This window comes from Trichosurus vulpecula, chromosome 4 (genome assembly GCF_011100635.1).
Source record: "Trichosurus vulpecula isolate mTriVul1 chromosome 4, mTriVul1.pri, whole genome shotgun sequence".
Lineage (NCBI taxonomy): Eukaryota > Metazoa > Chordata > Mammalia > Diprotodontia > Phalangeridae > Trichosurus > Trichosurus vulpecula.
In genome coordinates this window covers 120314619-120331211 of record NC_050576.1, presented here as the reverse complement: position 1 = coordinate 120331211, position 16593 = coordinate 120314619, and the positions used below count along the sequence as shown (strand labels likewise).

At 37.6% G+C, this 16593-nt stretch overlaps 1 protein-coding gene across 1 annotated transcript in view; it reads left to right on the top strand.

Annotated features, from left to right (window-relative positions):
• Positions 1-16593, top strand: part of USH2A (usherin) — a 991863-nt gene that overhangs the window by 4851 nt on the left and 970419 nt on the right. Inside the window, exon 2 of the mRNA XM_036755334.1 lies at positions 1952-2117. Coding sequence (XP_036611229.1) covers positions 1952-2117 — 166 coding nt within the window. The remainder of the gene's footprint in view (positions 1-1951; positions 2118-16593) is intronic.

The following is a 16593-nucleotide window of genomic DNA, read 5'->3' as shown; positions in this document are numbered from 1 at the left end:
ACTGATGATTGCTCGGTATTCAAACCTGCTAGATCTTTCATTACCTGCAGATGTAGTCCATCTGGGCCAGATGATTTGAATTCTTCAAGGGTAACTAGGTGCTTTCTTACTATCTCCTTAACTGTATTGTCAATTTCTAGGTAGCCATTGTCGTTTTGACCTTTCCAGTCCAAAGATCACTCCCAGGAGTGTTCTCTATAGTTGAAATTCTTAGGGGTAGAGTCCTCATGGGGCACAGCTGCTACATTATTATCTCTACCATTTTATTTTAAGTGAATTTCCATTTTGCAATGAATAAAACAACTTAAAGTCAAGGGTAAATAATGTTGGTTTCTTTGCCTTTGGATTAGCCATGCCTCTGCATCTTTTCATAAGTCAATAGGCACTTACGAAGTATTCTACTATGTGCCAGACAAATATAAATCAAGAGCTTAATGTAGATATTTGTTAAGAGAGTGAGCTCCATCTTGGAATCATTGTTTGGAACTGTGATCTCAGTTTTTTTTGCTATTTCCTGGTTGTTACCATCAACTTTGGAATAGTCATGTGTTGATAATCTCTTCTTGCTAATGAATATATTAATATATTAGATCTCAGGCCTTGGCATTTTGTACCTAGAGAAAAAACTCCATAAACTTCTTTTGGAAACCATTTCTCACCATCATAGAAGCAAGCCAGGGTATGTAAAGGAGACATTTTTGAAGACAGCATGCCATTTGAAAAATATTCCCAAATCACTTTGGCCAAGGGGCCTCTGCCTTACCTTTGACACCTCTACATTGCCAAAATCTCATTGCCACTTATCCTACAACTCAATGGATTTTGGACAATGTAGTATAATGACTTTCACTGTACAGTCTTGTATAAAAGAACCATCAGGGTAGTATTGCATGTCTGAGCAACAGTGATCCTTTGGCATATATGCTATATTGTCTCTAATGTTGTCTGTTATTGAACATCTGGCCATTAACCAACAAGATAGAGGTCCACTGGCATCCTAATAATAGTCCTCAAACCTTTCTAGAGAGTAGAGTTTTGCTACTTTGTAAACCAGAGGAAAGGGGATAAATGTCTGAATTCAGAGCTCAATTTTCATTCTTCTGACCCAGAAGATTTTAACTGGACAGTCACAAATGTTTAGGTGTCTGCAGTGAAGGGGATCTGAAGAGCCTGGCTGTGCGATAAGGTCAGAAAGGGCCTTTATCTCCTGATAGCTGTTGTGGATATAGACCAGATTCCTAGAGTGCATCTGAAAACACTTCTGTTATGGCAAAATGACTTAGGAGTATTTAAAGGTGCTCTTGTTGAAAGATTAGATATTGTCCTCAAACAACATTCCCTTAAGTTTAGAAATGTACAGAAAACCATCTAATGGCCTTTCACAGGGGTGTCAGCTAACTTTGGGTTAAGACAGGTTGATGATGGGGCAAGTACCAATTGCAGCTGTCCATTTCATTGTGGGAGTTAAATAGAGTGATTCAGACTTTAGGGCTAACAGTTTAGAGCCTTCCATGGGCACTAAATTCTCTTTATATGAAAAGAAAGGAAAAGAAAGATGTGCGCTGGTGACTTAATACCCAGCCGGGATGTACTGTGTTGTGCAGCTTCTTATAAAAGAAATAGCAACGGAACCAATGAGCCAATAGCCTAAATGTTAGTTTTGCAGAATGATTCCAGCCACTTTATTTCCTGTCATGAATCTCTAGTGAAGGATGTCTAAAGGAGTCTAAAGAACATGATATAAATTAAAAAGTCTCTCATTTTTTTCAAGGATTTTTGTTGTGACTGAAACAAAAATAATTTCCTTGTATGTTTTTATGCTTAGCTCTTTACCACTGTGCACTTTTTTGAGTGGTATTTGGGGTTTGGTTTAACATCTGTGCATTGCACAGTGCCTTTGTGCATCTAGCTGGATGCTGACCTTTTCCTTCTTTTCTGGTTGCTTCCTAAGGTGTGTTATCGAAAAGGCCGTGGACGGGCAGATTGTGTTCAAACTTACAATCTCTGAGAAAGAGACCATGTTTTATTATCGCACAGTAAATGGTTTGCAGCCTCCAATAAAAGTAATGACACTGGGGAGAATTCTTGTGAAGAAATGGATTCATCTTAGTGTGCAGGTGAGTAAAATAAAAAGTATTTAACATTTGGTTAAACACAAAGATGAATCTTCCTTTTTTCCTCTTTTTAAATGGCATCTGCTCACAGCTCCCTTAACAGGATTCCCTTTCTTTTTGGATTTTTTTTTGTTAAATTAAAGTGGTAATTTTGAGGAGAGGGGGCCAGAAAATATTTAAATTATTGACGAATCTTTGATAACCAGTTTTTCTTCCTTGAAAGTTAGCTATAAGAATATTCAGAGAAAAAGCAAAAATACTTTTGGGTGGGGAGGTGTGGTATTATCTGCTGGAAGGACGTTTTCTTATTTTTCTCTGGGAATATTTGAATTCTACTCCAAAATGAAGTGTAAATAGCTCTTTGGGTCTTTAGTACTGATTTTATCGTTTATAGATGTATTCAAGTCCTGTGCTTGATTTTTGTTCTTTTACCAGTGATCTTTTCTCAGAAAACACTCTGATAGTGTGAATGAAATTTGGCTGTTGGATTAAAATGCTGGACTTGGAACTAATGAACTCAGATGTGCTGCTACCTTATTACTCTAGTTATCAACTGCATTTCATATTGGCCTTGAAAACTGCTGAAGGCTGGGCTGGCTGTGAGAAGCCATATAAGAAACTTGGAATTTAAAGGCCTGAGACAAAAAATGGAATTTTTGCTTTTTGTTCCTTTAGGGCATTGCTAAATGGCCCTGTACTGCCCAGAGGCAGCTCTTTCCTTTCATGAAGGAGAGGCCATACCTGTATAATGCAGCTCCCAGAATCCATCCCGCCTAAAGTGGCCACGAATGAGTGGTCTGCATGGATGAGTCCCAAATATATTTGTAGTCTAGTACCTCCGGTGAAAATGGACTTTTATTTCTGTCTTTTGACTGATGAGGTCAGTTTATTCAGTGAGACACTTGTTTGATATTTTTAAAGGTCATTTTTAGGTTTTTAACATTACTCAGTATGACGTTATTTGAGGGCCTTGGAAGGATATCGCTTTGTGAAGTCATCTCTCAGTGGAATAGCATTCTGTGAGTCTGACTTATGACCCTTCTTACACACCTGATCTACTTAATGTTACATGTCAAAGGCAGGTCAAGAGCTCTGTCTCCTCTCTCCCCTGACAAGGTTGTTCAGTCTCACCTCTTCAACTGGTAACTCCATATACATGACTCCTAAATCTGTATGTCAGCCTGGAGTTCTCTTCTGAGCTCCAGACCCACCCATACAACTGCCTCTATTGGACATCTTGGTCAAATGTCAAACTCAACGTATTCAAAGCCAGGCTTATTATCTTTCCTCTAAAATGTGCTCTTCATTTATCCTTATTTTCATGGCTTTACAATTCACTCAAGTCTCTACCCTCTCAGGTCAATTGTCTTTCTTTTTGCTTGTATATGTATTTCTGGCACTTAGCACAGTGCCTAGCACATAGTATTTGTGTAATAAATGCTTATTGTTCGATTAGGCGCAATGAACACTGGGTTGAATCGGGTGTCAGCGTTGCCATATACTACCTGTGCATCACTGGGCAAATCACATCTCTGGGTCTTAGCTTCCTCATCTGTAAAACGAGAGCGGATGGATTGTGTAAGATCCGAGGTTGCCTCCAGCTCTAATTCTGTGTGTGTGTGTGTGTGTGTGTGTGTGTCTCCACCATTGTTACGCCATTATCAGAATAATCTACGTACAAATAGCTCTGGTTGTATGACATGACCCTTGACCATATGACCACAGACCTTCAGTCTGTTTTGCTTTAACTCTTTATATATCCAGCACAATGTTTTACATACAGTAAATATATAATCAATGCTTTTTCATTATTTATTATAGCACTCTGCTCAAAAATTCTTCAGTGACTCCTTCTGAACAAAGTTGAAATTCCTTTACCTATGGTTGAAGGTGGCTCGCAATTTGAACATCACATAAATGGTTACTTCTTCTCAAACATGCAGCATTAACCTAAATCTATAGCCTGATGTTATTTTACTCCTCTCGCTTATAGTCTACGTTGCAGGCAGATTAGGCTGCTCTTTGCCCCTGACTTCTGTTTTCACTATGCCTAAAATGTCTCATTTCTACTTTTATTTTGCCTACTGAATTCCTAGCTATCCTTTAAAGTTCAAAATGGATATTATTTTTTCCATAAATCTTCCTCTACCCCCTGCCCTACTACCATAATAGACTTTCCTTTCAGAGATCAAAACATTGCACGACTGTTGGAGTTGCCACGCATTAGTGTATATTCCCGTTATCTATGTTTGTGTCATTTCCCCAAAGTAGATTATAAAGTCCACAAGTTCAGGGATCATCTCTGATCTAACCTTTGTTATGATCCTCAGCAACTAGCATATTGCTTTGCATACAGTAGGTACTTAATAAATGCTAATTGAATGAATTATAATGATTACATATAGAAAGCAGGTTTTCCCTATACTTATAAGGATTAGACAATAAAGAAGACATGATGTCCTACTGATGTCCTACTTTATGGCATTAAAAAAACCGCTGTATGTGTAAGTGGTTGCCATCCATTAATTCACCATGTAGTGGCTGCATTTGTGTACAGCTACCACCTCTTCTCTGCAAATGTCCAGTGCAATGGAGTTAAGTTGTGGTATGAAAATTGCTAAAATAGAAACTGTCTGGAAACTAGACTCTACAGAAGATGTCAGATGGATGGATTCATTGCATATTTAGTGCTGGCAATTAAAAAAAATCCCCGACAACAACAAACTTTGGACTTGCCTTTATTTTGCCTGATCATATCTGGGTAAGTTGGCCATGTTTTGGCAGACAGTAGTACATTAAAAGCTTTAGAAAGAAAGTTCAAAATCTAAATGCAAAGAGGTAACCAAGACTGAATTACTCTCCTGGGAGCAAAATGCTCTTAGAGTGCCTATTGAAATCAGCATTATCATTTCAATACATGTCAAATATGAGTCATTTCCTAGTTTAGGCAAAATTTCTTTATAAATCTTTAAATCTTCCACTTCTTTCAAGAAAAGGTTAAAGTACTTATGATTTAATGAGACCGCTTTACATCATAACTGTTTGACTATCAAGAGAAAACTTGTCCTTTCCAATTTGTGAACTCCTTTTATTTTTTGCTTGAGTTTTTTTTAATGCTTTGCATTCAATATTAAAAGTACAGAAACAGGCAGCCATAAAAAAACCTAGAAAACCATTATATTCATTCAATCTACAAGAGTCTGGAGAAAATTTACACATATATGTAATGTTTTTAAAGCAAATTCTATAGACGAACGTCTTGATTTATGTTAAAGACATGTTAGGGAGTAGTAATTTGATTTGCAAAAGGAAACATTGAATTCCTTTGACCAGGGAGCTACCCTAGCACATTTAAAATGCAACTAAATTTTTAATAGCTAAAATTATTGGCAACTTCTAAGGAGCAGATCTATTATATTTCTTTAAAAAATGTGGAAATCAGTATAACAAAACATACTGAAGTAGAAATTGGGACATCTAGGTTTTAGTTTAGGATCTGGCACTTATTGATTATGTGGCCCTAGGGAAACTAGGGGTAGGGAACCTCTGGCCTTGAGACCGCATGTGGCCCTCTAGGTCCTCAAGTCTGGCCCTTTGACTGAATCTAAGCTTCACAGAAAAAGTCCCCTTAATAAAAGGATTTCTTCTGTAAAACTTGGACTCAATCAAAAGGCTACACCCAAGGATCTAGAAGACTACATGTACCTCTCTAGCCTTCGGTTTCATCTAAGGTAAGGGGGTTGGGGCAGCTAGGTGGCACAGTGAGTAGTGCACCAGCCCTGGAGTCAGGAAGACCCAACTTCAAATCCAGCCTCAGACACTTGACACGTGTGCTAGCTGTGTGACCTTGGACAAGTCACTTAACCCCAATTGCACTGCCAATAAATAAATAAATAAGTAAGGGGCCAGAATTGGATGATCTCAAAGTTCTTCCAAATTCCATGAAATTCTAATTCTACTGTTTAAGATTAGGCACTCTTACAGAGCACTCTATACTAGTCTTATTAAAAAGAATCTTTTCTTTTTCAAAATTGGTGGTGGGATGGTAAGATGAAGACAAAATAAGTGCTTATAAATTGAAAAATAAAATAAAGTTTAAAAAAATCTTTTATTCTGATATGCAAGAAAATATTATGAATTCAGCTTAATGGGTGGAACTCCTTTCCAAATTTATTGAAAGTCCAAAGTACAGAAAAAAAATTATTGCTTTTCTGTAAATAATCCTGCAAGTGAATATACTTTTATTTAATTTTTTAAAAAGATTGGGTCTCTCATTCTCTATCAGGCTGGAAATGCAGCAGCCACTTAGGGTCTGATTCTAATAGTGATTAGCATTGGAGATTTAACCTGCTCCCCCTCTTTTTTTCCCGATTTGACCTGGGTGGGTTTGCCTCTCCTTAGAAAGGCTGATGGGCATCCATTCCATGAGGCTCAATATATTGGTGTCCAACTTAGTGTGCAGACCTCAATCAGTTTTAGCCCTACTACAATTCAGAACTCTAACTCAAGTGATCTACCAGCTTTAGCTTCTCCCCCAGCCCCAACAGTGGGAATTACAGGTGTTCTGGACTGTCATTGCCTGGCCATACTTTTCCCAAAATACTTAAATCTCTTTTTAGGGCTATGTTACCAATTCTGAGTCACATGGGGTATTTGAATTGTCATTGGACTAGGAACCAGGATACCTGAGTTTAGGTCTCACTGCAGCTATTAACTAACTATATCTTCTTAGCTAGTCACTTTATCTTTCTAGGCTTCTTTTGTAAAATAATGGGTTTTCTCCTTTGTAAAATAATGTGGTTGGAGTATTTCTAAGTCCCCTTCCATCTCTCTTATTCCATGATTCTGCTAATTTATTGGTTAGAAACAGAAGCTGCTTCCACTATTTCTTCTACTTAGGTTACTCAGTGGGGTGTAGAAACCGGGGGGAGACCAAGTTATTGCTAATTCTGACATAGTGAAGTCTGAATTTATAAGGTTTTTTAGATAAGTAGATGTAAGGAAGCTAATGATGCTCAACTTTCTCTGTTAGGGTAGCTAGAACTGACCAGAAAACTAGTTGTTTTGAAAGGCAATGAGATGTGGTACACAGAATGTGGATTAGCAGATCTGGTCTTTGGACTTAACCTTATAAAATTTGTTAGATTTTTGGGGGGCCTCAATTTCCCCTTAATAAAATGGAAATAAGACTCCTTATTTAAAAGAAAAGACATGAACATTGAAGTATTGGATTAATTTGGGATGTTAGAGATGCCTAAGAAAGACTAGAAATAAAATGTGGACATTTGCTTTGCTAAACAAAAGATACTCATGTCTAATATTGTAACACTGAAGGATCTAACAGTGTCTATCCCGGAACTAGCATTTTGAAGGTTCAACCTGTTGGAACATGATTAGTTTTTAAATTAATATTCATTTGGGGACTTGAAGCTGACATGATTGCCAATTTAAATTTCACTTTGGGGTTTAATATATTGGCTATTTCAAATTATATCAAGCTGAAATTTGTTATGCCAATTTTTTTGTACTAAAACTGGTAAAAATCAATTCAGACTTTTTTATTATCAAATAGGGAAAACTAATAATGGTAACAGATTTTTTTTAAGCTTAACCTTCAAAATGAATCAGTACATTCTGTAATCACTATAGGATAGATTCTCGTGACATTCTTTAGGAAAAAAATGGTTTGAAATAGAGAAAGGGACTTGATTTAGGTAATTGGCAGTGGGGTTAGGGGTAAAAACAACTGCTAAGGTGATTGGTATTTAGTTACATGCCATTTATAATGTACTATAAGCCAAGATTTCTCTATTAAAATACTTTTTTTCCCTTAAGCAATTGCATACATTATATAGGACAAACATCATTAAGGAATCATCAGCCTAGCCAGCCTTCTAGCAACTGTTCCGAAATGCAATAAAACAATTACTATAATTTGAACCTGATGAAATACTGCAACAATGGTGCCAGCCAATGACTTTGTAACAGGGGAATGCTAACATACTCCATGCAATTTTGAGAAATTCTTGATAGATGGAAAACATGAGAGCTGCAAAAGCTTCCAGTGCTTCCCTGTGTGGAAAAAGAATATTTGCTCAAATTTGATAAAATGAAAGTCAAAAACACATGGGCAAATACAGTTTTAGGAATCAATAGATGAAGAATAGGAGTTTCATATTCACCAACTGTTTGTTTACAAAATATGTTCTTTTGATTTATGCATTTAATCTGAAAGAGTAAAACTATTGATAGTTCCAGTGAAAAAGAAAATGTAATCTAACCAGCATTTGTTAGAATAGATAAACCTTGACTCCAAATTAATCTCTGGAGCGTATGCCCATGTGCACACTTCATATAAGTATTTCCAGGTACCTATTGATTGCTGGGAAATAAAATGGTTCATACAGCCTTATGAAAGCTGCTTCATTCACTGCAACAAGCCCTGAGATTCTTAAGGGAGCTCAGAAAATGAATCTTCAGCTTTGCTCTTACCCTATTGCCTCTAACCGAACATCATACTGTGAATGTGTGGAAGGAAGTCTGCCCATTTCTGGAAATTTGACTATCTGTGGGTCGATTGAGATCAGTCTGCCCGAGTTTCAATGATCATCTAGGCTTATTCTAAACCAAATGAAATGCCAATCTAGTCACTTGAGAAAACTTAATTAAGCACTTACTATGTGTCAGGCTCTCTACTAAGAGCTGGGGATTCAAAAAAAAGGTAAATACATGATCCCTGCCCTCAAGGTGGTCACATTCTGAGGGGAGAGACAATATGCAAGGCCCATGTACTTAGAAGATAATATAGACTGTTTGAGGTAATCTCAATGGGAAGGCATTGGGGAATGGGGGGGGAAGAGGGGAGACAAGGAGATTCCTCCTCCAGAAGGTGGGATTTGAGCAGTCTTGAAATCAGTAGGCACAAGGGAGAAGAAGATACCCTTAATTACTAGTGTCCTCCCTTCTAAACTAATTTGTATTTCATATATATATATACACACATACATACATGCACACACATTTTATTTATTATATGTATTATACATAGTTTCTTATGTACCTATGTACAAAGTGCCATATTAAGGTCTTGGTAAACACATAGCAAAAAAACAAGACAGTTCCTGCTCTTGGTAGCTCCCATTCTAATGGGATAAACTACTGGGTTTATATTGTAGATTTCAGCTGCTAAATTCAAATATTAAGGACTCATGGTCCTGAGATTATAGCAGTAAGGTAAAGGATAATGCCTGTTTTTTTTTAATTTCATTGCTACTGATAAGGCCATATCCATTTCTGAGGTTGAACCTTTTGGTGATGCCAAGGACTTAAGGGTGAGAATTTTCTTTTCTCATCTTCAATAGTGAGTATAATATTGAGTTGTCATAACTGTTACATGGCCATAAGGCTTGATTTCCTGGGTAATCATGGCTTCAGGAGCTGGGCTTGGAAGCAGGGCCAGTTCTCTAGATATGAGACCTTTTTTTTTTTTTTTCAGAGAAATTTGCTGTGAAGATTTTTTTCCCCAGTTAACTTTCTTCCTATGTGTATCACTTTTTCCTTTCCTTTTTTAAAAAAATAATAGAACAGAACAAAACCCAGCCTGGTGTTTGACTAATTTAACTCCTTTTTTGTCCCTTGAAGATATTGGGATTCAGAAGGGACAATCAAGGCTTCTTCCCCATTAGAACATAAGTACTTCATCATTGTTTAACCCTTTCAAATGGCTCAAATACATTTACTTTTCTAGATTTTTCTTGCCCTTTGTGTTTGCATTTCAAAATTTATACTGGGCTATGGTGGTCTCATCAGGAATGCTGAAAAATACATTATTAAGCTAAAAAAATCTCCTTCCATTTCCCCTTAGGATTATACTCAGTTTTGTTGGTTGATTTTTTTTTTGGTAAATCTGTATCTTTTGCTCTCTAAAATATCATATTGCAAGATGTTCTCTCTTTATAGCAGTAACTGCCTCTTTTGTGATTACAATTGTGCTTCCATGGAATCAAAACTTCTTTTTTGACTGCTTGTAGCATTTTTTTTCTTTGATTTGGAAGCTCAGGATATTGGTTACAACATTGCTGGGTATCTTCAGTTGAGGTTCCTTTCAGGAAGTGATCAGAAGATTCTTTCTGTTTTCATAGAACCTTCTTGTTCTAATAGATCTAGACAGTTTAATGATTTATTGAAATATGTCTAGGTTTTTTGTTTGGTCATGGATATCTCTTGACTTGTTTTCTACATTGATTGCTTCTAATATTAGATAGTTAATATTTTCTTCAGCTTTTATAATATTTGTTTTAATTTGTTCTAATGTTTGCTTATGTTGTTTCCTATAGTCTTTGAGTTTTGATGGTTCCATTCTATTTTTTTTTCAGGAAATCATCTACTTGCATAGGAATTTCTAACTTTTGCTCTAAGGTGCTTCCTGTTCTTTCAATTTTTAACCTTTCAAACTCCCATTTCATTAATACTTTTTAAATCTCTTATGTCATTTCTTCAGCTACTTTTTCAGTCTTTGTATCCAAATCATTTTTTCTCTCATGTTCTACTCACAGTTGTAGGGTTACTCTCTTTTTCTGAGTTTACTTCTTGGACTTCTCTTAATTCATAGATTTTCATATCATATTTGGTTTTCCATTAAATCATATTTTTGGCTTTAGATCTTGGCTTGGGATTTTATGTTTGGGCAAGTCCTCTCTAGTCATCTCAGATGGGTTGGGTGAACCTTGTTTCTTCCTGTCCCCTCTGTAGTCTGGATGCTACTGGTGATTCAAATAGGTAGCAGGTATTAGTCCACTACCCTCCACCTCGGTCACTGGCTTCTGTCTCATGTTCCTAGTGGCCCACTGCAGGTCCTGGCTTTAAACATTCCCAGTGGGGAATTGGTTCTGAACCTTGCTGTGGCCCAGATAAGTCTCAGTGGGATACTGGAGATCACACTGATTTCACGACATCTACACAACTCATCTGACACAGACACCCAGGAGTTGAGTTGGCCCTGTCTTTTGATATGGCTTCTAGCGCTTGGGTTAGCTCGCTCTTAGTTTCTGTTTCCCTTTATGTTAATCTCTTGGGATTGGTTCTGTCCTTGTTTTTGTTCTCCTAGGCCAGTGTCAGAATCTGGGTTAAGGTCTTTGATTGCTGACTTGGAAACCTCCTTCTCAAAGAATGGACCAACTGGCTTCCATTCTGTTTGCTGGAGTTCAGGCTTGCTTCCCTGTTGAAGCCTCTCTTCCAGCCTCCACTGGGTTCTGGCTAGTTAATCTGAGTTCTCTCTGATTTCCCTACTCAGAATCTCTACCAGCCTCCCCTGGCTTCTTGCCATCTTTTTGTGCTAGGGACTGGATGGAGGAGCTTATTTCTTATTCTTGTTGGCATTCTTTGTCATGGCTCTTTGGAAGATCCTTTTAAGCTATTTTTTAGGGTTATTTGGTAGACACGACCCTTTGACCTTTCAAATCTCTATCTTAATCATAAATCCTCTGCTGTAATTTCCAGACAAGCTCTTGATATGATATGTTGTATTCCAACTGAAATAACTAGGAAATAGCTTAAATAAGAAATAACTCTTAAACAACAGACCTGAAGTTTTTGTCTGTGGCATACACTTTGGTATCTGACTCAGCTTAAGCTTTATAAAACACATATCTTCTCTAATAACCATAAAATTATCCATAGATTTAAATGAATCATTCCAAATTTTAATTTCAAATAATATGAATTGTGCCCATGGGATGTATGCTTAGTACAGAGTGCTAGAATAGCAATTGCATGAGACAAAAGACAGATTCTTTGCACACTAGCAGACATTGCAAGGTTCGTGGTTAAACATACATAAGATGGTTTGCATATATGTGTGGGAACTGTACTTCATCATTCATCCTATTTTTTGCACCAAACTAAAACAATTGAGGCAATCATTTGGATAATTCAAAAGATGATAAAAAGAAAGTCACTTGAAATATAAAGATATGTGAATATTAGGATTTTTTCCTCTTTCTTTGAACATCTTCCAATTTTTCCATATCACCATTTCGGAAGTCTCATGTAAGAGATTATATAGATAAATAACACCCAAAAAACATTTTCATGTCAGTTTCCTAGGTATTTATGAATATTTTTTCCTTGGAAATTGAGATCAAAGTAATTTTTTGTCAGTATACCAGCAGAAAGACTATCACAGTCCTGCCTTCAAGGAGTTTACCTTCTGATAGGGAGAACAACTCACGAAGGGAAGCTAAGAAGTAGAGGGGAGTGGGAGTGGCAAACATAACTGATGGGGGCCTGAGGGAAAAGTCCAGATTGCAGTCAGATGAAAAATGAAGAGATAGCTGGCCCAGGAACCCTCCTTAAATGGAAGTTCTGGGGGCAGCCATTCAATGAGAGGGAGGGGTTATCATACTTAAGAAGTGTAAATTCCAGGATCAAAGTCATCTTCCATGACAAAGTTTTAAGAAACAAGATCTTAGAAAGTCTTCTCCCTTGACCTAAATGATTAAATAGCACTGTCTGCAAGGTTTTGTGAAGTTCTACTTGAACCCTGAAATCTTTCCAGAGCTTAAAAAAAGAGGAAAAGAAAAAATAAAACATTTAGCTGTTTTATTTGTTATTTATTTATTATGTTTATATTTATGTAAATTATATATTATTATATATAATATATATTATGTTTTTACTAAACATTTCTATTTAGATATCCCACCAGTACCTCAAGCTTGATATTTCCCAAAAACCTTTTGTTACCCCTATTTTTCTTCCTTCCTTCCCTATTTTGTGAATGCTTGCACCAATACTGACAGTACCACCATCACATATTAAGTACCTAGTGTATTCAGAGGTATTAAGGAGATACAGAGTTCAATAAAAATCCTTTATCTCATGAAGGAAACTAAAGTTTGATAGGAGAATAAGAAGCAATATAGATGTATGTTATAACAGAACATTATAATAATTAGCGTTATAGAGTTACAAAATAAAGCACTCTGAGATCTGAGGATAGATGTTATGTCGTGTGGTGCAATGGAGAGTTCAGAGTCACAGGGCCTGGGTTGGAATCCTACTCTGCTATTTCTAACTTCTGTCATGTTGGACAAGTCACATCATCTCTTCTTCTAAGGTGGCTCCTTCTAGCTCTCCTATGAAGGCGTGTTGGAGGAGATAACATTTAAATTGGAATTTATAGGATAGGCAGAAAGGAGATGGAGAACATTCTAGGTTCAGAGGACAGTATGTAATGAGACACAACAGTGTGATCTTGCAGTATGGGAAAGGCCAAAGCTTATAGAGTTTAGATCAAAGGGTGATTGAATGGAGAAGGGTAATATGGTATAAGCTGGAAAGTAAATGGTGCTAGATTATTTAAAACCCTTAATTCTATGCAAATGATTTTTTTTTCTTTGTAGGCAATAGGGAGAAATGGAAGGTTTTTGAGCAGAGGAGTAGTAAGACCATGGAAGAGAAAGGTTATATTGTCAGAAAAGTAGAAGGTAGTTTGGAGATGGGGGAGGGCAGAGGTAGGAAAACTTGCTACGAAATGCTTCAAAGAGTGACTGCCTGGCACATAGTAAATGTTTAGTGCTAGCTAACTGACCATGCTCTGATTCTGAGGCCAACAATAGTCTAGGTGTGTGGTTGAGAGGGAGGAGGGGCAGGAATGAAGAAGAAAGAATAGTTATAAGAGATATTAGGAAACTAGAGTTAACAGGTCATGATAAATAACAATCTAGGATAAGAGAGTGGGAGAAATCGAAGAAAACTCCAAATTTGGCAATCTAGGTGAATTGTGGTTCTATACGCAAAAACAATGAAATGAGGAAGAGTAGTATGTTAAGGGAGAGTGGTAACTTTGGTCATAGTGAGTTGAGGCTTCTGGTGGAGATCTCCTGAGTGTTGTTAAAGATGCACAGACCTGGAGTTCAGAAGAGGCATCAGGGCTGGAAATACAAATTCAGAAATCATTTGCATATTATTTGGTAGTTGAAGTCGTGAAAACAGAGCTGCAACTAGCAATTTTGGCAACTGATGCAATGAACATGAATTTTGCCTGGGGGAACAGAGCTGAACATTCTCTCAAATCAATTTTGTAATTTGTGATGTAAAAATATTATATTACATAATTAATACAAGTTTAGTTGAGAGGGAGGGGAATACTGGGATACTGTCATTATTGGGGGAAAGACCCTGAAATACTGGGCCCTAGAAGAAGGAACAGAGACTTCAGGAACCTAGGACACTACCAGGCCATTCTGGGGAGGCTTTTACCAGTAGGGAACAAGTTTTCTTGATTTCCTCCCTAAACTTGACCCTTACTAGTCAGTCATGACTTTCATAGGACTTCGTTTACACATCTCTAATATACTTGCTGCCACTGTAGACTAGGTCAGGGATGAGGAACGTTTGTTTACTCGGTGAAGTTTGGATTCAGTCAAAGCAGGACCTAGAGGATGACATGTGGCCTTGAGGCTGCAGGTTCTCCACTCCTGGACTGGGGCTCCCAACCGGAAGAGTGGGGTTTGTCTTCAGATCCAGCTTCATCCCAGGAAGAGAGACAGTCCTAAAAAAAAGAGTATGATGGTTTCTCTGACTCTGCCCCCTCTAAAACAAAATTTAGGTATGGCTCATGTTTAGGGTCTCTCCCTAGAAAAAGTGGGGATGAGCTCGCAGTGCTGTTAAGGAAGAAGCACCATCTGATTACTTCATATTTTAACTAATTATTTTTGTTCACTTGGTGCTAAGCTCAACTATTTCTATGCTCCTGAAGGAGTAAAAGTGTTATCAAGAATATGAATGTAATAAACTTTGAAACTGTGCAGTGTTTTAAAGACATTATTTTTAAATTTCCATAGGATCACAGAGTTAGATCTAGAAGGATCATTGAGTCTAACACCTTTATTTTACAGATGAGGAAACTGAGGAAGACAGAAGAAGTTAAAGGATTTGTCCAGGGTCATGAAGCTAGCAAATTTCTGAGGGAGGATTTGAATTCAGGTCTTCAGATGCCACGTCTGATGCCATATCCATGACAGAATCCAACTGCCTCTCAATTTTGGTGCCTTTTAGCAACAGTCCAGTTTTTTCACTCCAAGCGAAATTCTGTCTGAAGTAAATATTATTTTGAAGGGGCACGAATTTATGTAGAGAAAGAGGAATAAGAGCAGACTCTTAGAGAATACTCACTTGGAGTGGAGGAGAGCAGGATAAGAAGCCAGGAAATTAGTGAAATGGGAAGAGAACCAAGAAATTGCATGTTAACCCAAGGGGAAACAAAATATAAAACAGAGAGTGGTTAATAATGTTGAAAATGAAGAGAGGTCAAGAAGAATGAGGATGAAGAATAGGTTATTGGAGTTCAGGATTAGAGAGTTACCAGTGACCTTTGAGCAGTTTCAGTAGAACAAAAGGGGTTACAATTAGATTTAAGGGGCTTGAAGAAGACATAGGTAACAAGGAATTAGAGGCCTTGGGTACAGATAAATTTTATTTTTCCTGAAATTTAGGACAGATGAGAGGGATGGAGATGGTGCAGTAGATACAAGGTGACACGAATAAATTTGTAGACAGATGGGAACCAATGGTGAGAATATGCTTTGGAGAGAAAAAGACTGACTACTGAAGCAAGGTACTTGACTAGGTGAGAGGGAATGAGATCAAGGGCACAGTTAGGGGGCTTAGCCTTGGTGAAGATCTCATATGCCTCTTATGACAAAATGAGAAGAAGAGAGCTTTCGACACTCCTGAGAAACTATAAGGAATGGAGGAAGGAAGTTGAGGAACCTGACATGGGATGGTCTTGGTTTTATCAGGGAAATACCAAGGGAAGTCATCTGCTGTTTCTCTACTCCCTTCTGTACCATTTCCAAGCAGACACCAAATATTTTCCATTCTGGTCCAAAGCATGCCCTCCAAAACCATAGGTGTCCCTCAGGGTTCTGTCCTGGGCCCTATTCTATTTTCACTTTCTACTGCTTCACTGGGTGATCTTATCAGCTTCCTTGGATTTAAATGGATTTAAATTATCACCTCAATACTGATGATTCTGAAATCTCAAATCTCGCCTCAACCTTTCTGCTGATCTCCATCCAGTCTTACAACTCCAATTACCTTTCAGAATCTCAAACTGGATGTCCAGTAGACATCTTAAACTCAACATGTTTAAAATTGAACTCATTAACATTCCCCCAAACCTTTCCCCCTTTGTATCTTCCCTATTGCTATAAAGGGCAACACACATTCTCCTGGCCCCTCAGGTTCACAACCTGGGAGTTATTTTTGACTTCTCACTATCTCTCATTCCTCTCCCCAGCTCCTTCCCACATCCAGGCTGTTACCAAGGACTATCGATTTCACCTTCACAATATCTCTTGAATGTTCCCCCTTCTCTAACATGGCCACCACTGTGGTGCTGGACCTTGTCATCTTATATCTTGATTGTTTCCATAACCTGCTGGTTGGTCTGTCAGCCTCAAGTCTTTCCCTGCTC